Source organism: Hemitrygon akajei, chromosome 23 (genome assembly GCF_048418815.1).
Source record: "Hemitrygon akajei chromosome 23, sHemAka1.3, whole genome shotgun sequence".
In the NCBI taxonomy this organism is placed as follows: domain Eukaryota; kingdom Metazoa; phylum Chordata; class Chondrichthyes; order Myliobatiformes; family Dasyatidae; genus Hemitrygon; species Hemitrygon akajei.
Window position 1 is genome coordinate 22,495,645 of NC_133146.1, and position 26,392 is coordinate 22,522,036.

General features: G+C 40.7%; 1 protein-coding gene across 3 annotated transcripts; it reads left to right on the top strand.

Annotated features, from left to right (window-relative positions):
- The first annotated feature begins 182 nt into the window (after nucleotides 1-182).
- On the top strand, nucleotides 183-26,098 carry LOC140715264 (protein phosphatase Mn(2+)-dependent 1K-like). 3 transcript variants are annotated; one of them, XM_073027195.1, is made up of 8 exons: nucleotides 296-319; nucleotides 1,091-1,257; nucleotides 3,410-3,820; nucleotides 3,905-4,005; nucleotides 13,043-13,208; nucleotides 22,916-23,060; nucleotides 23,162-23,296; nucleotides 24,961-26,098. In XM_073027195.1, exons 2-8 carry the CDS (start codon nucleotides 1,205-1,207, stop codon nucleotides 25,090-25,092), a joined length of 1,143 nt encoding a protein of 380 aa, XP_072883296.1. In that variant the 5' UTR covers nucleotides 296-319; nucleotides 1,091-1,204; the 3' UTR covers nucleotides 25,093-26,098. The 3 variants fall into 3 exon arrangements, with proteins under 3 accessions (XP_072883297.1, XP_072883296.1, XP_072883298.1); XM_073027196.1 differs by lacking the exon at nucleotides 1,091-1,257 and having other exon boundaries at nucleotides 183-319; XM_073027197.1 differs by lacking the exons at nucleotides 296-319; nucleotides 1,091-1,257 and adding an exon at nucleotides 393-411.
- Nucleotides 26,099-26,392: the final 294 nt, after the last annotated feature.

Sequence of the window (26,392 nt, forward strand, 5' to 3'; positions counted from 1 at the left end):
TGCGGGAGACACATCAGCCCTTGCAATCGCTGTCAGGAGGGAGCAATGCAAACTTCACCAAGACAGACCTGTGACAGAAACACAGAGACTGTTAGGGCACAGACTCTGCTAACAATCTGAGTCCGTCCGGTGTGCTCCGCGCTCCCCCCTGCCAACCACCCCACAGGGCTCTATGGTATCTCGTTCCTCTGCTCAGAGGATTATCGGAGGCCAGTGACGTATCACTCCGTGCCCGAGTATAAAAGCTGGCCAACGCTTTGCCATTTTGCCGAGTGCCCGGGCATTGCTTGTACACGCAGCGCTTTGTGTGTGCGCGCCGGTATGTATGTTGGGTATCGCAGGATCGCTGGAAAAATTGGACAGAGTTTGAAATGCAGGATGAAAGAAGCGATGTGGAAAAGAAAATAGGAGGTTGGAATGCGTGGGAGGTGGATAGACGGGGCATTAGAATTATGGAATAGGGGCAATTTCTGCGCCTGTTGGGGCTAATGTTGAGAATTGCAAGCGTGAGGTTGGCTGGTGAGTACAGAGGAGATGGTGCTGATTGTGAATGTCTGGGTGGTGAAGAAGATAGTATGAGGTTAAAGACTGAGTTTGAGGAGAAATCCTTCTGGGCTGTTGTGTTCAGACTCATATAAGGCCTGACGGCCTGGGTGAGAGGGTGGGGGTGGAGGGAGTGCAGGTGGAGATGTTTGAGTGTCTGGCAGTGGTGTGGAAGGTGGACAGTGGGATGTGGTGGCAAAGTAGGAGCTGGAAACTCCACTTAACTAAGAAGACAATGTGGGTTGGTTGGTCAGGAAAGAACATGGTTTTGATGTGAATATACAAGTAATTTGGAAGCTGTCATTGCTGGTGGCATCATTGTTCTGTGCTTTGCTAAGTTCTTCACTTTTGTTTTCCTTGCTTCTTCCCCCCCCCCAACTTTTCTGTTAATTCCTTGCTTAAAAAAAGTAGCTGTTCAAACCAAAAATCTTAATCAAAATTAAAGCTGAATATAAACCTTGATCAGTTTTTGACTGAAGTCCACCCATTATTGTTTACTGATGCTTGTTTATTCATATTTTTAAAATGGCTCATTGAATTTTGTAAGTGGTAAATGCTACTGAAACTTTCAAGAACAAATCGTGGCAGTGCCTGCTTCTTTGAATGGTAACTGCGAGAGATCCTAGCTTGGTGCAGGGGTCCAGGTACCAACAATGACCTCATGAAGGATTTTGGTGCCTGCCTCATCTCCTTCCAGGAGAGCAGAGGTAAAGAGTAAGTTATAATTATTTCTCGCATGTGTGTGGAGAGCCTTTGCTTGATGTAGAGGGGAGAGTTTGTAACTTGGTTGAAATTAAAAAAAGAGTTTCTGGACAGAAAAAGACAGTGAATATTAGGAAAGATTGCAGAAATACAGTTATTTTGGAGCAGCTCCATTGGTGGGATTCAATTTTCTTTTTCCATTGTATACCCTCTGAAATTAGAAATCAAAAAGCTAATGAACAGTGGATTTGCAGATTTGAGTGGGTGGAACTGTGATTTCTGACATCCTATGTGTGGTGAACTACATATACCTGTCTGGACTGCTCCTGTGGCTCCTCCCACAGACCCCTGTATAAAGGCGATTGAGGCCTGAGCCCGGCCTCCTTCTCCAGGATGTAGTGTTGTTCATTCTTCCAGTCAATAAAAGCCGATATCTCGCTTCTTACATCTCAGAGTGAGTTATTGATGGTGCATCACTATGGGAATGTCCTATGTAGATGCTGCATACTCTTGGAACAGCTCATTTCAGGCTCAAGGTCTGGTTGCACATGTAGTCTTTATGAATGGATCCAGATCTAATGATGTCTGCCCACACGTTTAAGTGTTAGGGTGCATGACCCTTGGCTCATATGGGAGAATGAGGAGATGATGCTATTGATAGGAGCTACATGGAGGGAGTCACCTTTAAATTGCAGGTAGCTGGGCCGTTCCCCTCAATAATAGGCCATAAGTCATAGGAGTGGAACTAGGCCATTCAGGCCATCGAGTCTGCTTGGCCATTCATCGCTGACCCCGGATCCCCCTCAACCCCATACACCTGCCTTCTTGCCCTGACTGATCAGGAAACAATCAACTTCTGCCTTAAATATACCCATGGACTTGGCCTCCACCACAGCCTGTGGCAGAAGATTCCACAGATTCACTACTCTCTGGCTAAAAAAATTCCAACTTAACTCTGTTCTAATAAGTCACCCCTCAATTTTGAGGCTGTGCCCTCTAGTTCTGGGTACCCCCATCATAGGAAACATCCTGTCAACATCCACCCTATCTAGTCCTTTCAACATCCGGTACGTTTCAATGAGATTCCCATGCATTCTTCTAAATTCCTGTGAGTACAGGCCCAAAGCTGCCAAACACTCCACGTATGTTAACCCCTTCATTCCTGGAACCTTGTGAACCTCATACTGTTTGGTTACTGTTGGGTGGCATGAACTATCAGAGGAAATTTGCAGTGACCAGGTCTGTGGCACTGTGTCTGGCTTTGTGGCTCAGAAGGGAAGGGATGAATAGAGGACTGCAGGGACTCCGTGGTTAGAGGAGAAGACAGGAGATTCTGTAGATGTGAACGAGACACCCAGATAGTATGTTGCCTCCCAGGTGCCAATGTCAGGGATGTCTCAGATCAGGTCCACAGTGTTCTAAAGGGGGAGGGTGAATGGCCGGAAGTTGTGGTACATATTGATACCAACAGCTTGGCTAGGAATAGTGATGAGGTCCTGAAGAGAGAATGTATGTAGAAAGCTGAAAGGCAGGACCTCAAGGATAGTAATCTTTGGATTGTTGCCTATGCCACGCATCAGTGAGAGTAAGAATAGGATGATTTAGCGGATGAATACGTGGATGAGGATTTGGTGCAGGGGGCTTGTGGAGTAACACAATCATCTTCCGCTTAGGTGAACCAAGGCAGAGATTTTCACTTGCATAAAACCTTCTCCTAATAGGATGGACTGTTAAGTGTCTTATAGGAAGATGTACCAGCCATTGCTGTGGGTCAAGAGTGTGATGATGGGAGTTACCTGGCTTGGGTCACTCAGAACAGGGTATTGTGGTTTTAAGAGTTTGTAGCACTGGACAGCAGGAATCCAAAGGTGAGTCTGACTGCAGGCTTCACATGGTGGAGTAGAAAGTGGTGACTGATAACACACTGGAACATTATGATGCTTTGATCCAATTGTTCAAAGAGGCAAGTGCGTGAGATCATTTTTGTGTTTTTTGTATTTTAATTGATAATTTAATTAATCTTTATTATTGAAAGCATAAGCCCAGAGATTTTGGTTTAGTGCATTTATGATTTTTAGTAACGAGTGATGTAAGAACTTTTATTTCACCATGCAAATTTTGACCACCAAAGCAATATTAATGAGTGACATTCTGTTTTCTTTAGGTCTGATAAATTCATTATGGCAATGCTTGTAATTGGTCTTGTATGTCGATATCATGGAGCTGCAGCTACTAAACTAGCAAAGCTCACATGCATCCAGCAAAAATCCTACCTTTCTTCCAGTAATAAAACAAATGGAGCAGCAGCTGAGAGACAGAAGCACTTGGCAACTTGGGACAGGTTTGGGAATTGGTTAAGTGACCCGGTTGTTCTACCACCTCGAATAGTAAACCTTCGAAGCAACAAGTTTGCCAACATTGGCTATGCAAGTCAGATTGGAAAAAGAAGGGATAATGAAGATCGTTTCAGTATCGCTGAACTCTCTGATGGATTGTTCTGTGTTGCTGTCTTTGATGGACATGGAGGGACTGATGCCGCTGAGTTTTGTTCCCAATACATTGGACAATATATTCAGTAAGCAAATATCTATTTCTTAACAGTGCCTGCATTTTTAACAAACTTAGGTGCAATTGGGTAATTTTCTTTTAATATTTTTAGACATAATCTACAGTCAGAAGTAAATTTGGAAAATGTCTTGCTGAAATCTTTTCTTCAAATAGATAGTGACTTCACAGACAATGCTTGTGATTCAAGAGAAGGTAAGTTACGATATTCTGTACCTAATTCTGCAGTTACTAATATCTGGAATGTAGTGTATATGTACAACAAATGAAATGACTTTTGTGTGAGAAACTTTACAGTTTCAAACATCATAGCATTTGTTTATTTCTCTGGATTTGAAAGCACAGACTAATTTGAGCATTAAAACTTTGGAGAAAGATTTGTATTAATGGCATACTCGCCACTGCTTCAGGACATCACAGAACGCTCTACTGCTAACAAAGTGTTTATTTCTCAAAAGTGCAGTAGGGTATTGACAACAGAGCAGTTAATATATAGTTAACCTCTTTCAAACAACAAAGTGAAAATGACCACATTGTGTTGATATTGGTAAAGAGATAAATATTGAACAGAATAAAATTGAAAACTCTTTTCCCATAAACAGTACACATGGTATCATTTATATCTGCTAGTGAGCAGAACCTGGTATTGATATCTGACAAGAAAGGCCAAATTTTAACCCAGGTATTGAAATGTTTGCTTTGATAATTCTCTGAAGGGTGTTTAATCTTGCTTCGATTTCCTGTCGTCTTTTCATGTTTTGTTTTAATAATTGCTTTTTATTTATCTTGGTGTTCTCATGGGCTGTGGCTATTCAATGACTGGCCTATCCTTGCAGTAGGCACTTCCAATTTGGACTACAGTTAGACAACCCACATTAGCAATGCTCTGGGTAAACTGAGTAAGGATTGAGCAAAATGGTGCTGGTGGAACACAGCAGCACATTGCGGGCAGCTTACAAAACTTCTAGATATACTTCTGAACTACTCTCACTGAAGTCTGCAGCCTGTAGTATCTCTTTAAATAATGTACTTTTGAACCATCATAACAAACTAGCGTTCTCACATCTTCTGAAGGACTCGGTGGACTTACCTCTCAAGCATACAGATACGGCATGTTTAAGCGGACAGTGGTACTTCACCATGGCTGAAAGAGAGATAGGATGGGAGGACTCCAAGCCAGATTAAAACAAAGTGATAAAACATTTCTTCTACCCAGTATCTTTTTAGCAAATGTACAGTCGCTGGAGAACAAGACTGAGTACCTAAGAGCTCGATTGCTATATCAGAGGAAAATAAGGAATTGCTTTGTTAGCTGTTTCATGGAGACGTGGCTCACTCTGGACACACCAGATTTGGCGATGAGACCCAAGAGCTTCATAATGCACAGGATGGACTGGACTGTTGATTAGGAGAAGGCAAAAGATGAGGATCTGTGTTTCATGGTAAACTATGTAGTGCTCAGATGCAGTGGTCTTATTGCACACTTGTACCCCAACCTGGAACATATAATGATTAAGTGCTGACCTTTCTACTTACCAAGGGAATTCTCCTCCGTGATCCTGACCACAGTCAAAGGCTGATCTTAAGCAGGCACTCGAGGTACTGAGTCCTGCCATTAGCAAGCAAGAAATGACCCACCCTGACACCTTTCAAATCATTGTCAACGACTTCACTCGGGCTTGTTTGAATAAATCTCTGCCCATTTATCATTAACATATCCAACCATTGCTATACTTCGATTAGGAGTGCCTGCCATCCCATGCCTAGACTGCATTTCAGGAAATTTGATCACTTGTCTGTCCTTCTCCTACTTGCATACAGGCAGAGGCTAAAGAGCAAGAGCAAGAGCAGTAAGGACAACAAAAAGCTGGTCAAAGAAGGCAGAGAAGTGGCTACGAGATTGCTTCGAGTCAAGGACTCATCAGAGAATCTGAACAAATACACCATGTACTTTATGAAAATGGTTGTAGACAAGTCAGTCCCCACAAAATCATTCAGAGTCTTCCCCAACCAGAAGCCCTGGATGAACCATGAGATCTGCAATCTGCTGAGGGCCAGATCAATGGCATTCAGGTCTGGTGACCAAGTAAAATACAAGAGGTGCAGGCACGATATCGGGAAAGCCATCTCATTTGTGAACTAGCAGTTCCAGACCAATTTCGAATCACTGAAGGACACTCAACAGCCGTATCAGGGTGTGAATGTTATCACCTCCTACAAAGTGAACCAAGAGACATAGGTGACAATGAGGTTTTGCTCCCAGGTGAGCTCAAAGCCTTTTATGCTTGATTTGACTGTCAAAACATGGAGGAACCTTCAGGAACTCCCACAGCCCTCGATGACACTGTGATTTCAGTAGTTGTGGCAGATGCAACAGCGTCCTTCAAGGGGGTGAACCCACAGAAGGCCTCTGGCCCAGATGGGGTACCTGGCAGAATACTAATGACCTGTGCTGATCAGCTGGCTGGAGTGTTCACTAATATTTTTAACCTCTCACTTCGGCAGTCTGAGGTCCCCACCTGCTTCAGTTATACCGATGCCTAAGAAGAACATGGTAACCTACCTCAATGATCATCATTCAGCAGCACTTATCGATAAACATATCAATAAAAACATATCAAAGAGCCGACTTGGATACACTCCAATGTGCCTACCATCACAATTGGTCAACAGCAGATGCCATTTCATTGGCTCGTCACTCAACCCTGGAATATCTGCACAGCGAAGATGCATACCCTAAGAAATAGAAGCAGAATTAGGCCATTTGGCCCATTGAGTTTGCTCCACCATTTGATCATAGCTGATCCATTTTCCTCTCAACCCCATTCTCCTGCCTTTTCCCTGTAATCTTTCAGGCCTTAACTTATCAAGAATCTATCAAGCTCTGCCTTAGATACACACAAAAGACCCAGCCTCCACAGCCACCTGTGGCAACAAGTTCTATAGATTTACCACCTTCTAGCTAGAGAAATTTCTCCTAACCTCCATTGTAAATGAACGTCCCTCTATTCTGAGATTGTGCTGCATGACCTTAGACTCTCCCACTATAGGGAACATCTTCTCCACATCCACTCTTTTGAGGCCTTTTGACATTCGATAGGTTTAAATAAGATCCCTCCTCGTTCTTCTAAATGCCAGCGAGTACAGGCCCAGAGCCATCAAATGCTTCTCATATGACAAGCCTTTCATTCCAGGGATCATTTTCATAACCTCTTTAGAGCTTTCTCCAATGTCAACAAATCCTTTCTTAGATAAGGGGCTCAAGACTGCTCACAATGCTCCAAGTGAGGCCTCACCAGTGCCTTATAAAGCCTCAGCATTACATTTTGTTTTTATATTCTAGTCGTCTGGAAATGCCTTCCTCACCACCAACTTAACTTGCAAGTTACTCTTTAGGGAATCCCACATGAGGACTCCCAGGTCTCTTTGCACCTCAGACTATTGAATTTTCTCCCCATTTAGAAAATACTCCATGCTTTTATTTCTTCTACCAAACTGCATGACCATACATTTCCTGACACCGTATTCCATCTGCCACTTCATTGCTCATCCTCCTAATCTGTTTAAATCCTTCTGCAGCCTCCCTGCTTCCCCAACACTACCTGCCCTCCACCTATCTTTGTATCATCTGCAAACTTGGCCACAAAGCCATCAATTCTGTCATTCAAATCATTGACCTTCAACATAAAAAGAAGTGATCCCAACACCGACCCCCTGTGGAACACCACTAGTCACTGGCAGCCAATCAGAAAAGGCTCCCCTTATTCGCACTCTTTGTCTTCTGCCAATCAGCTAATGTTCTATCCATGCTAGCATCTTTCCTGTAATACTATGGCCACTTATCTTGCTAAGCAGCCTCATGTGTGGCACCTTGTCAAAAGCCTTCTGAAAATCCAATTACAGAACATCCACTGACTCTCCTTTGTGTATCCTGCTGTTATTTCCTCAAAGAATTCCAATAGATATGTCAGGCAAAGTTTTCCCTTAAGGAAGCCATGCTGACTTTGGGCTGTTTTGCCACATGCCCCCAAGTACCCCTAATCTTCATTCTTAATAATTGACCAATATCTTCTCAACTACTGAGGTCAGACTAACTGGACTATAATTTCCTTTTTTCTGCTTCCCTCCCTTCTTGAAGAGTGGAGTGCAATTTTCAAATTTTCAGTCCACAGGGACCATGCCATAATGTAATGATTCTTGAAGCATCACAATCTCTTCAGCTACTTCTTCATAATCCTGGGGTGTAGTCCATCTGGTCCAAGTACTTATCTATCTTCAGGTCTTTCAGCTTCCCAAGCAGCTCTCCTCTAGTAATAGCAACTGCATTGACTTCTGCCCCTTGACTCTCTCAAACTTCCAGCATACTGTGCGTGTCTTTGACCTTGCGGTTCCTTTACTCTACCCATAACGATTCTACATCTTCTGATCCTGTGTCACCTCTTTCTAAGGATTTGATTTCAGAGCAATCCTCTACCTGCCTGCCTATCCTTTTGAGACAATGTGTATCCTTGGACATTAAGCTCCCAACTATAATCTCTGACATTCTCACAGACTGCCTCTGCTTATAAACCAACAGCCCATCCCTAGCCCTATCAGTCTGTTTTCCATCCCCCTCCCGAATCAGTTTAAATCCTGCCCAACAGTCTAGGAAACCTGCCCACAAAAATATTGACTCCCCTCAGATTCAGGTATAGAGAGTCCCTTTTATACATACTGTACCTTCACCAGAAGAGATCCCAATGATCCAGACATTTGAAACACTGCCCCCTGCACCTGTTCCTCAGCCAGACATTCATCTGCCAAATAATCCTTTCCTTAACCTCTCTGGCACGTGGCATAGGCATCAATCCAGACATAACTAACCAGGAGCTCCAGCTTTTTAGACTTCTGCCTAGCTCCCTAAATTCTCTCTTCAGGACCTCCTCCCTTTTCGTACCCATGTCATTGGTTCCAATATGTGCCAAGACCTCTGGCTGCTCCCCCTCCCCCTTTAGAATGCCATGGTCCCGATCTGAGACATGCCTGACCTTGACATTTTGGAGGCAACATACCAATTAGATGTTTCTGTTGCATTCACAGAACCTCGTGTCTTTTCCACTGACCATGGAATCCCCTTTCACTTCTCTCCCCCCCCCTTCCCTCCTGAACCACAATGCCATACGCAGTGCCAGAGACCTGTCACTGTGGTTTCCGCCTGGTAGGTCTCCCACCACCCCCCAACAGCATCCAAAGTATATACTCATTATTGAGGGGAACGGCATGGCGGTATTCGTACTGGCTGCCAATTTGTTTTCCCTCTCTTGCCTCGTGCAACTTAAGGTTGACTACCACCCTGTAGCTTCTATCTATAACATTCTCATTCTCCCATAAGAGCTGAAGGATGCTCTTCATAAATTACAGTTCGGCATTCAGTGCTATCATCCCCTCAAAACTAATCAATTATCTTCAAGACCTTGGCCTCAATACCTCCTTGCACAATTGAATCTGTGATTTCTTCACTTTCATACCCCAGTCAGTTCAGATTGGCAACAAAATCTTATCCATCAGCACAGGTACATCACAATGCTGTGTGCTTAGCCCCTGCTCTGCTGGCTTTGTACTTATGACTCTGAGGCTGAGCACAGCTCCAATGCCTCGACTTAAATTTACTGATATTTGCTGGTTTGACTGTTATTAGTCAAATCAAAGGTGGTGATGAATCAGCATATAGGAGGGAGATTGAAAGTCTGGCTGAGTGGTGTCACACCAACAACCTCTCATTCAATGGCAACAAGAAACTGATTATTGATATCATGAGGAGGGAACCTGAGGTCCACGAGCCAGTCCTCATCAGGGGTTCAGAGGTGGAGAGAGTCAGCGACTTTAAATTCCTCAGTGTTATCATTTCAGAGGATCTGTCCTGGGTCTAGCCAGTGCCTCTACTATCTTAGAAGTTTGTGAAGATTTGGCATTTCATCTAAAACCTTGACAAACTTCTATAGATGTGCGGTGGAGAGTATACTGACTGGCTGCATCCTGGCCAGGTACAGAAATGCCAATGCCCTTGAATGTAAGTGGCTACAAAAAGTACTGGATACAGCCCAGTCCATCACGGGTAATACCCTCCCTTCCATTGAGCACATCTACATGGAGCATCTATCAAGTACCCCCACCATCCAAGTTATGCCTTCTTCTCACTGCTGTCATCAAGAAGGCACAGGAGTCTCAGGGCTCTCAGCACCAGGAACAGTTATTATCCTTCAAGCATCAGGCTCTTGAACCAGAGGGGATAACTGCGCTCAACTCTTCATCTTATGTTCTTATCTCATGTTGCTTATTTAATATTATTATTTATTTTTTCTTTCTTTTTGCCCCGTTCATTGTCTTTTGCATATTGGTTGTTTGTCCTGTTGGATGCAGTCTTTCTTTGATTCTATTGTGTTTCTTATATTGACTGTGCATGCCCACAAGAAAATGAACCTCAGGGTTGTATATGGTGATGTATATGTACTTTGATAATAAATTTACTTTGAATTTGAACTTTGAACAGGGGGATGTTCTCAAGTGACAGCAAGCAGTTCACATTGGAACTGTCCATGAAGACCTTGGGTGTGCCTTGAAGACTTTGAGATTAACTTTACTATGTACTTCGAAGTTTTTGAACTTTGGATTCCAATTTAGATTCAGATTTATTTGTCACATAAACATCGAAGTATACGGTGCTTGTGTAGTTTGTGTTAACAACCAATATGTCCAAGGAGTCGCCACACACTCCGAACAAAGCATGCTCACAATGCTTAGCAAAACAACAGAAGCAGCAGCGACAACAACAGAACAAAACAAGACAACAGCAGCAAAACAATTCCCTTCCCCACCCTCTCACCACCTCACACACGAATAGGCCTCCATTCCCAGGGCACACACACCTTGGCGCCAGACTCTCAGATATCGGGCTTTCACCTCCAGTCCATGGTCCAGACTTTTAGACTCGACCATTCCTTTACTGAACCATAAACACATTTACAAACATCTGATTGTGTACTGGTCACCACACTGACACTTACTTTCAAATGCCAGAATGAATTAAACTTGACAGTGTTAGATGTTAAGTTGGTTCCAAAGCATTCATCCAGCTCTCTTGATTCTACCAATTTTAAGTAAATTTGCTTGATGGCCCTGGGCATTGTCACTGATAGTTGTTGATATTGCTGACTCTTGCCTTTAGCCTGAAGTCCTTGGTTTATCATCTCTCAGATTTGGAAGTGCAATCCTCTCACTGAGGCTTGTATACAAATTTAGTTCACTCTGCTCAGAGCCATGTGATTCAGCGGTGAGAAGGCCACCTTCCACAAACCACACACGTCTAGGGTTGGTATGATTTGGGTTCAACCAAACAGGAAAGTCAGGATGTTCTGACTGAGGAACATTGTTTGGAGTGAATGCTGTGTAAATACTGCCCCATACACAGCTATCATTTGCCAGGAAATGACAGATCACACACTGGCATAAAATTACCAAGGAAGTATATTTGCCAACTTTTCAACTTTAACAGTTTACTGAAAAGGAAAAGGAAAAAGGGTCCATTGCAGTTAAAACGGTCTAAATGTGCACATGAACGTTGGAGCTCATTTCTGGATTAGTAAGGTGATTCACTTTGAATACTCACTTGCTGAACCCATGTTCTGCATGAAAGACACCAGCAAAAGTTTAAACTTCCCTGCAACCATTTTGCATAAACTGGCTTATTCAGGAGTATTGGCACTTCCTCCTTTGAACCATTCGTCTGCACAAAGCACTTCTTACAACAGGGTCTCTCCTTCAGGTGGGATCCTCTGAGGATCTTCCCTTGTGCTCTTCTTCACACCTCCTGCCAAAAGACCCCAAACCAGACTACTATCCTTCAGAAACACTCCAACTAACAGGACGTTCTGGTTTTGCAGAAAACTGCTAAAGTGAAAATACCTCACTGCATAGCAATAGAAATCTTAACCAGGGAATTACAAAAGCATCCGTTTCCAGAATTGATGGTCTGTTGGTGTACTCAATGAAAAAAATCCTTGTTAAAAGAAGTATTTCATTAGCTGCAGTTTTCCCCGTCATGAGCTTTATTCATGGGAAGCAGTTGGATAAAATAATTATCTTCCATCTGTAAACATTCATGCAAAAGAAAACACCTAACTAAAGAGTAAAGCTTTTAACTGGCTTCTCAAGATTACATCTGAGTGTTTATATGGCTGGATATCTTAGTCTGATTTGGTATATGGCAATAGATTAAATAAACTGCTCTATAATATAACACAAAGAAGAGTTATTAAGAGATTTCCTGATTGATTTCTTTTTTTTAAAATTTTTTTTATTAGTTTTTCAAAACATTTTACAAAATTAAAAACCCCAAATCCCAATGAGGAGCATTAATACAGAGCAAGGTTAAGCATACAATAACAATATGCTACACAGGAAGAGAATTTAACAAAAAAGCACCTAAATTAAAGACAAGTGAGCTTAGTGTCCTCCCCAAGCCCCACATCACAAGAAAAAAAAACAATTCCAGACCAGCCACCACACAATATAGAGAGTATACCTGATTGATTTCTAAATAAGCCATACTGGGTTTGTTACAACCTTTATATTTCAGTCCAGGTGAAGGGATCCAGCTGTTCCTTGTCTGGGCTAATGAAGACTATCGAGGTTTTAAACATAATTATGTCAACTCTTTGACTTTATTTCTGTATTAATAACTTGTTTTTAGATTGCATTGTATTTCTGTGGAGACGATTACATTTTAGTATGTTACAGTATTTCAGTTGGACTTAAAATTACTTTCGTTTGTTAAATTCCACTGATGTGATCCGTGGCATAAGTGGTTCAAAGGGCAACAAATTTGTTTGAGGAGTCCTTGATTTTCTCTACTACTGTGATCTAAGAAAAATTGGCGGTTTCATTGCAATAAGAATTTATAATATCAGCAAGGTGTGGCTGTGGGAGTGGAATTTTGATAAAAACCTGCTGGGTGAGTTATGGAACTTAAATGCTACGGTCATTTTGAATAACAGCTCTTTTGGTTACTTCTGAAATAACAGTAGGAATATTTAATTAGTAATATTGCTTTTGTTTTTGAAAGTCTTGATTTGTTTTTGTTCTTCTCAGTCAGATTCCATCGGTTATCTTGTGATGGGATTACCTAAGGCAATTTTGACTGGACTTCGAAAGGCTGATAATTCACATTTTGCTTGTACTGATTTTAATCTTTCAGACACACTGTTCACATCAGGAACCACTGCAACTGTGGCTTTGTTAAAGGAAGAATCTCTTCTTATGGTGGCTAATGTTGGAGATAGCCCAGCTATTCTTTGTCGTGAAGGAAAAGCTGAACAATTAACTGAAGATCACACCCCAAGGAGGCAAGATGAAAGGAAAAGGTGACTTGCCCTATAACGTAAATTTTCAAAACAATTTCATTCAAGTGACCACTTAAAAATACATTAATACAAGTTTACTATATTAAGTCAGCAGTATAATGCCAATGATGGGGAACTAGTTAAAACATTGATTCAAAATGTTAAGAATTTTTGTTGGCATTGGAATGATTAATTTCAGAATTATCACTGAAAAGGAAAGAGATTGGTAAAAATGCCACAAATGGACTTTGTTTCCAATGAACAGAAATGATGTGAAACATCAGTTATCACCAAACTCCAGACAAAATACACTCTATCTACTATGGGCAAGCAAATTCTGAATCCACCCAGGCAAATTTACCTGGATCCCATGCCTCCTGACTTCGTGAATGAGTCTATCATAGGGAACTTAATCAAGAACCTTACTAAAATTTATATACACCACATTCACTGCTCTACCTTCATCAAAGTGTTTTGTCATATTCTCAAAGAATTCAGTCGGGCTGATGAGGCATGACCTGTTCATCACAGAGCCATGCTGACTTTCCCTAATTAGACAATGCACACAAAATGCTGGAGGAACTCAGCAGGACTCCTGCTGAAGGGTTTCGGCCCAAAATGTCGACTGTACTCTTTTCCAGCATTTTGTGTGTGTTGCTTAGATTTCCAGCATCTGCAGATTTTCTCTTGTTTGTGATTGGATCCCTAATCAGATCATGCTTCTCCAAATAGTTGTATATCCTGTCTCTACAAATCCTTTCCAATAATTACCCACCATTGAAGTAAGTCCCATGGGTCTATAATTCCCAGAGTTATCCTTAATCCCTTTCTTGAACAAGGAATAACATTTGCTGCCTTCCAATCATCTGGTACTACTCCTGTAGCCAGTAAGGATGCAAAGATCATCACTGAAGTCACAGTAATCTCTTCCCTTGCTTCCCATAGTAATTTGGGATATATCGCGTCCAGCCCCAGGGACTTATCTATCCTAATATTTTTTAAAAGTTCCAGCGAATCATTTCTTAACCTCTATGTTCTAGCATATCAAGCCATTTTATACTATCCTCACAAACATCAAGGTTTCTTTCATTGGTGAATACTGAAACAAATTATTTATTAAGGACCTCCCCTAACTCCCGGCATATGTTTCCTCTTTTATCCCTGAATGGTTCTCCTGTTCTTCACCTATATTTAGAACATCTGGGGGTTTTCCTTAATCTTTCTCACCGAGGCCTTCTCACGCCACCTTCCAACTCTCCTACATACATTCCTTAGTTTTCCCTGGCTACCTTGTAACTCTCTAGATTCTCAATCTTCATCTTGTCTAGATGTTCCACATCTCTTATCAACCATGATATAGATCATGGAAATAAGGGGAACAGACATAGTAGGTGGAGATTAATCCAGACAGGTGTGAGGTGTTGCTTTTTGGGAGATCAAATGCAAAATGAAAGCTTACTGTAAATTGCAGGATCCTTGGGAGCATTGATTTACAGAGGCAAATCCATAGCTCCCTGGAAGGGCTTGTGTGCTGTGGGGGGGGGGGGGGGATGCAGGTACGACAGCCATGTTTAAGAGGCATTTAGACAGGAGTGGAGGGATGCAGATCATGGTCAAACAGATGGGATTAGTTTAGAGTGACATTATGGTTAGCACAGACATCATGGGCCAAAGACTCTGTCACTGTGGTGCATTGCTCTTTGTTCAAAGTCATTGATACACCTCATGAATAGCATTGACCTTAGAATCGATCTCTGTTACCTAATTAATCACTAATTATCACCTAGAAAGTGAGCCTGTTTCCTACACTTCCTTTTGCGCCTGTGACCAATTCATGCCAGAACATTATCTCCAATCCCATGGGCTTTAATTTTGCACACTAACTTTATGGAAAGCTTTCAAGAAGTCCAGTTACATCACATCCACTGGTTCTTTTACTTATTCTACCAGTTAAAAAATTCCACTATATTCAATCATATTTTCAATTATGATTTTGTTTTCATAAATTCATGTTGACTTTATCCAATTCCATTAAGGATTTTCAAGCATTCCTTTACTATATAGTAGACAAGTATATGGAGGAATTTAAGGTGGGGGGGGATGTATGGGAGGCAGGGTTTAAGGGTCAGCACAACATTGTAGGCCAAAGGGCCTGTACTGTGCTGTACTATTCTGTAACTTCACTGGACAATATTTTTTTTCTGAAAATGTTACTTTCTCAGAATGTTTTTCTTTTTGTTTATGATCGACCACCAGCTGAACATAAATATAATTTCAGGTGACTCGTATCACGTAGGAATTTAGAGAAATAAGAAATTAACTTTTATTGAATATAATGCGTTTAATTACATACGGTGCTGGTAGTTCAAATAAGCTAAATGATTTTTAATTATAGTGCCTGAGGCTTCTCATTTAAGTGCCCAACAATAATCAGCCAGTATTGATGGATTCCAGTTGTTCTGATACCATTTCTCCATGATCACGATGTCCTGGTGAAGCCTTTCACCATGCTCGTCACTGACGGCACCAAGATTTGCAGGGAAGAAATCTAAATGGGAATGCAGAAAATGAATCTTAGTGACATGTTGCACTTCATGCTTCTGTATGCTTGACGCACGTTGGCAACCAGCTGCACATACTGTAATTTGGTACTCTGTAGTTGCCAAGTAAATTTTCAACAACCTTGAATGCTTTCCACACAATATTCTCCGGTCCCACTAGAAGTTCTTTGAATTGCCTATCATTGATAACCTGTTTGATTTGTGCACCCAAAAAATGCCTCCCTTAATCTTGGTATCAGTTATTCTGACTTCAATTATGAATTGAAATAACAAATATAGGCAATTTCAAAAAAATGGTGCATCATAGGGAAATTTCTTGATTAGCAGCCCAAAATCCATAAGTGTTACGTACCCCATAATGGGTTAAAAAGGACCAGCAAAAATGGGCACACCTGGAGTCTGAGTCTTCCGTTATAAATACTATTTTATTAGTAACTATGTGATAAAGTAATACAAAACAAGATAAGGCAAGACAGATTAGCAGAGTATATGCATATATAAGTGAGTTAGTAAAGTTTCCAAGCTTCTCCCAGCTCAGATGATTAGATGATACAGTCTTATGGTGGTATGGTAAGTAGTCAGTTCAGTTCTGGAATTTGAATTGAGTAGAGTTGGAGAGAGAGAGAGAGACGGAGTTGTTTTGTCTTCCCAGTGCTGATGCCGTTGAATCTTCCTGCTCCCGAAACTTACAGTCACTGACTGTGACCACAAAAGGAGGATGCCGTTTTCACATGGTACCGCTATCAACCCAGACAAGGGTTAAACACACCGATAGCGTTCCACCGGTCACCCCTTTGTCCACACTGTGAGCAAAAACCCCACCTTTGTCGTGGGCACACAAAGCTCAACCAGTGTCTTCCTTGGTGTCTGGTGTGTCTGATTACAAAGCCAACTGACCTTGTATATATCTCACAAGTGCTGAACACTAGCTGTCCATCATATAGTTCTGCCCTTCAGTTTCCAAGGCAACTCACAGACTTTCTCTCTCTCCATTGCTGAAATAGCACACACGCTGTCCACTCCCTCTCTCTCTTTTTAAAGGAACAGTCCACTTCGGATAATCCTTCAGATCTCGTCACATAAGATACACCCAAGAGTGTTCAGGAAGCAAAATGGTTGTCGTGCAGTGCTTTTATAAGAGTTGCTGGCATTTTCTTCAGTACTGACGTTTTCTTGTTTTTGTTATTTATTTCCTTTTATTTAACAAACTAACAGCAGGGTTACTTTAGCTACTTCCCACCTCTAGGAACTGCTCTAGTGTCCAAAGAAGTTTGGAAGATGACCATGCCTATTTCTAAATTTGCTTCTGATAGACTCTGAGATATAGATCGTCAGGCCATGGAGATTTGTCAGCTTTTATTCTATTAACTTCCTGAGTATTATTCATATATCTTGTACTGATTTTTTCCAGTTCTTCTCTTTCACTAGGCCGTTGGTTCCCTAACTTACCTGGAAGGTTATTTGTATCTTTCTTTGTGAAGATAGGACATTTTAATCTTCATTAACATCATTCTGTTCACATTTTTCATACATGTTTTTACAATCGGATTTTATATTTATTTTCCTTTGATTAATTCTAAACTGCTCTGAATCCTTGGGTACATTGCTTTTTTCCTAGCAAATTTATTTCTCTTTGGATATGCTATCAGTTGTATATTTAATATTTCATTAGTCTTTGAGTAATATTGTAAATATATTGTTTGATTAAGTAGTCTTTGTCGTTTAAATAATGCATTGTGGGTTATATGTAAAAGTACATAAATAGCATACATCATTATGCTTCCACGTTGTACGTGCACACCACATTTAAAGTAAAAGTGAACCAAAGATACTTTATACCCAGCTCCATGTTTTTGCTTTCAATTAGTTTAAAAAACTAAACATAACAATGGCGATGAATCCAAGACAACTACCTACCTGTTGAAGTACAGCAAGACGTTCAAATTTTAAAAAGGCACAGCGAGAAATGGTCAAATTTTTAAAACTTGAAGTACAAATATTTTTCTTCACAAGAGGAGAAAGTTGTCTGAGTTTAAAAAAAGGCAAAAAATGGAAGAATTTACAGGTTCATAAACTATGAGTACCAAGTGATAAGAATTATAAATCTAAAAATAGAGCAGAAATGGCTGGCTACATTGGAAAGATAGACACATCTGATTGCACAAGAGATAACTGGAGAATGCATACTGAGCAAATTGAAATGTATTTTGAAGCAAATGAAATAGAAAATGAGAAGCAGGTGCCAGTTTTGCTGAGTGCATTGGGTTTAAAGGCATACAGTTTGCTTAGAAGTTTGTCGGCTCCAACCAAACCAGATGAAATGAGCTTTGCTGATATTGTGAAAGTCATGCTGGAACATTAGAACTGAAACCATTGTAGATTGCAGAATGCTTTAGGTTTCATAGGCAGAATCAAAAGGGGGGAGTCTATTTCAGCATATGTGGCTGAATTGAAGAAGTTGTCTGTGCATTGTCAGTTCAGTAATGGGCTTAACGATTCTCTGAGAGATCATTTAGTTTGTGGAATCTTACAAGAAAGCATTCAAAAATGGTTCCTAACTGAAGCACAACTTACATTTAAAAGAGCAGGTGAAATAGCTGTATCAATGGAAACAGCAGACAGACTCAAATGAGTTGCACTCAAGAATGAACGAGAGTGTGAACAAAATTGCAGCATCTAGATGGAGGCTTGCCTGGCTGAATAAATTGTGTTACTATTGTGGTAGGGGCTCACAGACACCAGACCAATGCAGGTTCAAAGGTGAAACTTGAGAAAATACAATGAAGTAGGACATATACAAAGAATATGTTGGGCAGACAAAGTAAACAGACTGCACAGGGAAGGAGAAAGACAAAAAGTCAAGTTGCAGTTTCAAGAAGAGCACTAATCAGCATGATGTTGATGAAAACTCTGATAACAATGAGAGTGACTGGGTAGCCTTGAAATTTACATTGTGAAAACTAACAAGAGACAAGCGATATGGCTTATACCAGAAGTGAATGACAAATAAATTGAAATGGAATTGGATACTGGCTTGGCTGTTTCAATCATTTCACAAAATGAATTTGAATAGCATTTCAAAGATACTAAACTGAAGCCTACAGATATCCAATTAAGAAATTACACTGGAGAAAAGATAACTCCTGTGCAAATGACATTTGTAATTGAAATAAAACAGCCAACAAGCCATGTTGGGCTGGTACGTTACAGAAACAGGAGGGCCCATGTTATGGGGATATGAGTGCCTGAGACAACTACATCTTGGTTAGAGATCCATCCATCATCTGCATACCACATCCTCTGCAATAGAGTCACTGTTCAGGGTTGGCATGGAAAATCTCAAGCATATCAAGGGTAAAATAGTGTTAAATGAAAATGCCGCACCCAGGTTTTGTAAATCCCATCTAGTTCATTATACTATCCATGTTGAAGTAGCCAATGAACCAGATCGCATGCAAGCTGAAGGAAGTCTTTCCGAGGTTAAGCAGAACTCGTGGACAATGCCAGTGGTCCTAGTAGCGAGAATTAATGGGTCTGTAAGGATCTGTGGTGATTTTAAGGTCACCTTCAACCCAGTACTGAAAGTAGATTAATACCCTCAAAGTTAGATGATATCTTTGCAAACCTCTCGGGAGGAAAACATTTCAGCAAAATGGACTTAGCTGAGGCTTACCAGTGGAGATGAAAGAAGAGTCCAAAGTGTTTCTCATCATAATCACTCACAGAGGGCTTTATTGCAAAAATAGGCTTATTTTTGGAATAGCATCTGCACCTGCACTCCAACAGAAAGCCATGGACCAGGTGCTGCAAGGCTGTCCAGGTACTCCGTGTTCCCTGGATGACATCATTGTTACCAGTAAGACTGACAAGAAGCTCCTTACGATAATGTTAAAAGAATTAGAAAATTATGAGCTCAGAACATGACCCAACAAGTGTGAATTCTTTAAACCAAACATCGCTTATTGCAGTCACACCACTGACGCACAAGTATTACACAAGTGTGCTGAGAAAATTCAATCAGTAGTGGATGCCATAAGGCTACAGGAGATGTTGCAGTTGTGGCCCTTATTAGGATTTGTCAATTACTCAAACAGGTTCTTGCCAGACCTGGCTACTGTGCTTCAATCCTTGAACTCATTACTACAGATGGGGAAGACATGGTAATGGACAGAGCAATTTGAGGTGGCTTTCAAAAAGGTAAAGGAAATGGTGATATCAGACACTGTACTCATATATTATGATGCTCACGTTCAGAAGAAAGCTATTCAGAGCTACACTTCCTGCAGTCCCATAATGCCTAAAACCACCACAGAGGAAGCCCCGAAATCTGAGGTTGTTTCACAGCAACAAGTATCACCTGCCTAGCAGAGGAAAGACATTAAAGTTCAAAGTTCAAAGTTAATTTATTATCAAAGTACAAATATGTCACCATATACATCCTTGAGATTCATTTTCTTGTGGGCAAATATCACTCCGCTATTTAAGAAGTGGGCAAGGAAGCAAAAAGGAAATTATAGACCTGTTAGCTTGACATCGGTGGTTGGGAAGTTGTTGGAGTTGATTGTCAAGGATGAGGTTATGGAGTACCTGGAGGCATATGACAAGATAGGCAGAACACAGCATGGTTTCCTTAATGGAAAATCCTGCCTGACAAACCTATTGCAATTTTTTGAGGAAATTACAAGTAGGCTAGACAAGGGAGATGCAGTGGATGTTGTGTATTTGGATTTTCAGAAGGCCTTTGACAAGGTGCCGCACATGAGGCTGCTAAACAAGATAAGAGCACATGGAATTACGGGACAGTTACATATGTGAATAGAGCGTTGGCTGATTGGCAGGAAACAGAGAGTGGGAATAAAGTGATCCCATTCTGGTTGGCTGCCGGTTACGTCGTGTTCCACAGGGGTCCATGTTGGGGCAGCTTCTTTTTACGTTGTGTATCAATGATTTGGATTATGAAATAGATGGCTTTGTGGCTAAGTTTGCTGATGATACAAAAATAGGTGGAGGGGCCGGTAGTGCTGAGGAAACAGGAAGTCTGCAGAGAGACTTGGATACGTTGGGAGAATGGGCAAAGAAGTGGCAAATGAAATACAATGTTGGAAAGTGTACCGTCATGCACTTTGGTAGAAGAAATAAACAGGCAGACTATTATTTAAATGGGGAGAGAATTCAAAGATCTGAGATGCAACGGGACTTGGCAGTCCTCGTGCAAGATACCCTTAAGGTTAACCTCCAGGTTGAGTCAGTGGTGAAGAAGGCGAATGCAATGTTGGCATTCATTTCTAGAGGAATAGAGTATAGGAGCAGGGATGTGACGTTGAGGCTCTATAAGGCACTGGTAAGACCTCACTTGGAGTAATGTGTGCAGTTTTGGGCTCCTTATTTAAGAAAGGATGTACTGACATTGTAGAGGGTTCAGAGAACATTCGGTAGAATGATTCCAGGAATGAGAGGGTTAACATATGAGGACCGTTTGACCGCTCTTGGACTGCACTCCTTGGAGTTTAGAAGAATGGCGGGGGACCTCATAGAAACATTTCAAATGTTGAAAGGCATGGACAGAGTGGATGTGGCAAAGTTGTTTCCCATGGTGGGGGAGTCTAGTACGAGAGGGCATGACTTAAGGATTGAAGGGTGCCTATTTAGAACAAAGATGCGAAGAAAATTTTTTAGCCAGAGAGTGGTGAATCTGTGGACTTTGTTGCCACGGGTGGCAGTGGAGGCCAAGTCTTTGGGTGTATTTAAGGCAGAGATTAATAGGTATCTGAGTAGCCAGGGCATCAAAGGTTATGGTGAGAAAGTGGGGGAGTGGGACTAAATGGGAGAATGGATCAGCTCATGATAAAATGGTGGAGCAGACTCGATGGGCCGAATGACCGACTTCTGCTCCTTTGTCTTATGGTCTACTCAATAAATCTACAGAATAATAATCATAACAGAATCAATAGAAGACCACACCAACTTGGGCATACAACCAATGTGCCAAAGACAACTGTGCAAATGCAAAAAGAAATAAATAATAATAATAAATAAATAAACAATAACTATTGAGAGCATGGGATGAAAAGTCCTTGAAAGTGAGTCCATTGATTGTGGGAACATTTCAATTATGTGGCAAGTGAAGTTGAGTGAAGTTATCTCCTTTGGTTCAAGACCCTGATGGTTGAGGGGTAGTGACTGTTCCTGAAGCTGGTGGTGTGAGTCCTGAGGCTCCTGTACATCCTTCCTGACGGCAGCAGCAGGAAGAGAGCACGTCCTGGGTGGAGGAGCTCCCTGATGATGGATGCTGCTTTCCTGCGACAGCCTCCACAGTGATTAAATCTTTAGGCCTGAATGGGACAATTTAAAATTGACTCTGCTGAGAATGTTTGTATAGTAGTTGTATTATATAGCATACTGTATATATAGTATATGTTGTGTGCATGTATATGTGTATGTGTTCATAAGTTGAGATACGTTCTATATTGAATTAGAGTTTATAGCTAAGCATGGGGGAATGCTGTGTATTTAATATTTAAGTACTATTGTAAATATATTGTTTGATTAAACATTCTTTGTTGTTTAATCATCCTTTGCAGGTTATATGTAAAGGTACATAAATGGCATATATCATTATGCCACCAGGTCATACGTGCACACCTTGCTTAAAGTAAAATTGAAACTAAGATATGTTATTCCCAGCTCCCATGTTTTTGCTTTCAGTTAGTTTAACGTTTTGGAGTTACAAAGCACTATTCTTTCATTTCCTTTGTACATGACTGTTGAACCAACTTTCCTGACTTATTTTTATACCAGCAGGATTGTTGTGACTTGTATATTTATTCTTTAAATATCATCTGTTGTCAGTCCGCCATCATCGAATTTAAATCCCCACTTATCTTATGCACACTAACCTCTTAATATAGCTTTCAAGAAGTCCAAATACATGCTGTCGTCCAGTAGGAAGGGGGGCTTGGGCAGCTTATCACTCAGATTTGGCTTATAGAATCACAGCACAGAAACAGGCCCTTTGGCCCATCTAGTCTGAGTCAAACTACTGTACTGCCTAGCACTATTGTGTTTAATAACAAAACTGCTTTTGAATAGAAAAAAGAACTTCTTGCTTAGAATTAAGTTGAATGGCAATTGCATTAAAGATTAGAAGACTTGTTTTCTTAATACAAGGATCAAGGAGTGTGGCGGTTTCATCGACTGGAGTTTTGCCACCAACCCTTACGTGAATGGTCGATTGGCAATGACCCGTAGCATTGGGGATGTGGATCTCAAGCCATACGGAGTAACTGCTGAGCCAGAAGTTAAAACTGTGGAGGTAAAATGTCTGAGCCTCACGTGTGATCTTTTGCACATTTCTTATCCAAATGATTCATAACTACAGCATTTACCTATGGCTTTGCTCTACACCTTTACTAGTTGGAACATACAAAAGATTGTTTCCTGGTCCTGACTACCGACGGAGTTAGTGCGATTATGGAGCCCCAAGAAGTGTGCGATGTTGTAAAAAAATGCCAAGATCCACTAGAAGCTGCAGCCGTCATTAATGAGCAGGCAAGGACAGACGTTTGATTAAAACTCTCAGTTCTGCATGAGCAGCTTGTTTGCAATGACCTTTTATCGTAAATTATCTAGCTCTTATGCAATCAGAATCAGATTTATTTTTATTGATTTATATGATGTGAAATTTGTTGTTATGGAGCAGGGTAAGTGCAAAGATATAAAATCACAATAAATTACAAAAAAAAAAATCAGTGGTGCAGAAAAAGAGTGATGAGCTAGTGTCCACGTGTTGAAACACCATTCACAAATCACCCTGCTATCTAATGAGATCATAACTGACCGATGCTGGCTTCATTTTTATACCCTTCTATTTCTTGATATCAAGAAGCTAATCCACCTCCACTTTAACAAATTCTAATGATGCTGTGACTGAGAATTCCAGAAATTCATCATCTCTTGTAACAGGAAATTTCTATGTACATCAGTTTTAAATGACCAGTCCATTTTTTACTCCTCCTCAAATGAAAACATCCTATACGCTACTCTATTAAGCCTCTTTAGGGCCTTGTATGTTTGAGTAAGATCACATTTCATTCTTCTAAACTCCATGGAATGCAATCCCAAACTATTTAATCTCTCTTGATAGACAACTCTGTCACCTCAGAAATTAGCTCAGTGAGTCTTCTTCACATTACCTCCAGTGTTAATATTATCTTCTTTTAGGTAGGGAACTAAAACTGAATGCAGGTGGGGCCTCTCCAACACTCTTGTAAGAAAAGTTCTCAGTTTTTAAAATCAAGCTGCTTTGCCATGCAACACTGTTTGCCTTCTTAACTTGTTGAATATGCCTACTAGTGCTTTGTGAGGTCCCTTGTTCTTCACTCATTTTCAGTCTCCCACCATTTAGATGATAATTCTCCTTATTTCTCTTACTAAAGTGTTGGTCATGGTCTTACTCAATAACTGGTAGAGAATGTTGTAAATCAGAGAGACGGGGGTTCAGGAACATAGTTTTCCGAAAGTGGTAACGGGTAGACAAGATGGTGGAGAAGGCATCTGGCATTCTTGGCTTCATTGGTCATAGCACTGAGTCCTGGAGTTGGGATATCATGTTTCAGCAGTACAAGTCTTTGGTGTGATTTACACTTGGAGGATTGTGTGAAGTTCTGGTTACCCAGTGATAGGAGAGATGTCACAAGGTTAGAAAGGATGCAGAAAATATTAACAAGGATGTTACTGGGATGGTAGAGGTGGGTGCAGATGGGAGGTTGGTGCCATTAAAAGTCACTCGGACAGGTACATAACTAGGAAGGATTAGAGTGACATACGCCAAACATAAATATATGGCTTAGATCGGCATGTGTGATGGGTCAACGGGCTGTTTCCAGGTTGTACAACTGACTCACCAATCACTTACCTAGTCAGCAGTTATCTGACTCATAGCTCTTTCCATTTCATTTACTGAAAACTGCTGCGTGTTCTACTGGATCCTCTCCCCTTGCCGACCATTGCTGCTGAATGTAGTTTGCATCTTAATTAAGTGCCATTCCTCACTATTATTTGGCATTGTTTTGTCTACTTATTGACTTTCTACATTTATAATGGCATTTCGCTTTATCAATAACTAAGCTTTTCCCCAGCTTACACTTGTTGCCTGAGCCTCTAAGAGTTTAATATTTTTTAGTCCAATTTTAATTTTTTAATGTAACTTCCAGGCGTTACAATATGGTTCCCAGGATAACGTGACCACTATCGTTGTACCGTTTGGAGCATGGGGAAAGTACAGCACCTCACTCACTTGTACAAGTTTTGGAAGAATGATGGTGGCAAGCACTCGATGGCATTGAACACTGATATCGGAATCTCTTTTGTCTGGATCTTATTTGTAAAAACATTATTTTTACAATCACTGATGTAGTTTTAAATTTTGACTACATATCGAAATGTCCTTTCCAGAAGACTATATTGTTTCTCCACCTAAATTATTAACTTATAAATGATACTGATATTACTTTTATACAGGGCACTGCATAGCTATCTTTTCCATTCACTCAACCATTGAAATTGGCCATTGCTGAAGTTAGCTTGTAGCTACAATTTGTTGTGCATTTTGGTGTTAAGTCAACAGCATCTTTTCTTGTCGAAGTAATGTTGATGTCGATAGCGCTTGTTGCTATTTGTACAAAAGTGACACTGCAAGTTCTGGCAAGATCCAGGCACGGAAGTAAATTCTGAAGCAGTAAGATCTGATTTTTCAGAGATCTGCTTCACTGGGTGCTGTTCCCATGCTCCCTTAAGATCAATGTGTTCTCTTTCCTGCGATCCCTTTCAACTTGGCTAATGCATGACATCTTTTTTAAAAAGTAAATCAGAGTATGTATGAGTGTAAATTGGAATAATGTTCAATAATCTGGAAAACTGGCTTGACCAACAGCACCCCAGGCCCAAGCATGCTGAATCATGGAGTTAATTGTCTCCAGAAATGTATAACACTGTTGTAGCTTTTGCAAAATGCTATTTTGCTGACTATATTTTAAAGGATGAACCATTGGCTTGATAAATACAACCAATTTCTCGCCCATTTTCAGTACTCTTTTAATTTGTTAATCATTGCCAAGCAATCTCATGAGTACTGTTTCCTACAAGTTGTAATTGTTAGAGGTTTAATATTTTTAAACTTGTCCGTGTTTTACTCACCATTTTAAACCTGTTCAAAACATTACAGCACAACTTACACATTATAACCCATTACAGCAATATTTAATAGCTGTATGTAAATACAATGAGCTGAGAATCCAGATTCAGATTAATTGTGTATGGCATATTCAACAGTAAAACTCTTTTGTACCTGGATGTACACTATTTGTCAATTTTTATTCCTCTTCATGAAATGACTCCACATAGATGGAACGAATAAAAATACTTTTCTGGGTGAAAATAGATTACTAAAAATCGTGGATTCATTGCTCTTGTTTTCCCACTTGTCCTGGTGTCAGAACAGGATTCCTAGAAACAAGTCCATCTAACTCATTCAGAAGGCCTCTGATAGACTTTTAACTAAAGCCAGGATGAGGGAACATATCAGTCCTGTCTTAGCTACCCTGCATTGGCTTCCTGTATCTTTTACAATTGATTTTAAAGTTCTCT

What these genes read in the sequence shown, in the direction of transcription:
- LOC140715264 (XM_073027195.1), top strand. Translation starts at nt 1,205, where the DNA reads ATGAAGGATTTTGGTGCCTGCCTCATCTCCTTCCAGGAGAGCAGAGGT. An exon ending in TGCTTGTGATTCAAGAGAAG is followed by an intron (nt 4,006 to 13,042) that starts GTAAGTTACGAT and finishes TTAATCTTTCAG; the next exon opens with ACACACTGTTCACATCAGGA. An exon ending in CAGAAGTTAAAACTGTGGAG is followed by an intron (nt 23,061 to 23,161) that starts GTAAAATGTCTG and finishes CACCTTTACTAG; the next exon opens with TTGGAACATACAAAAGATTG.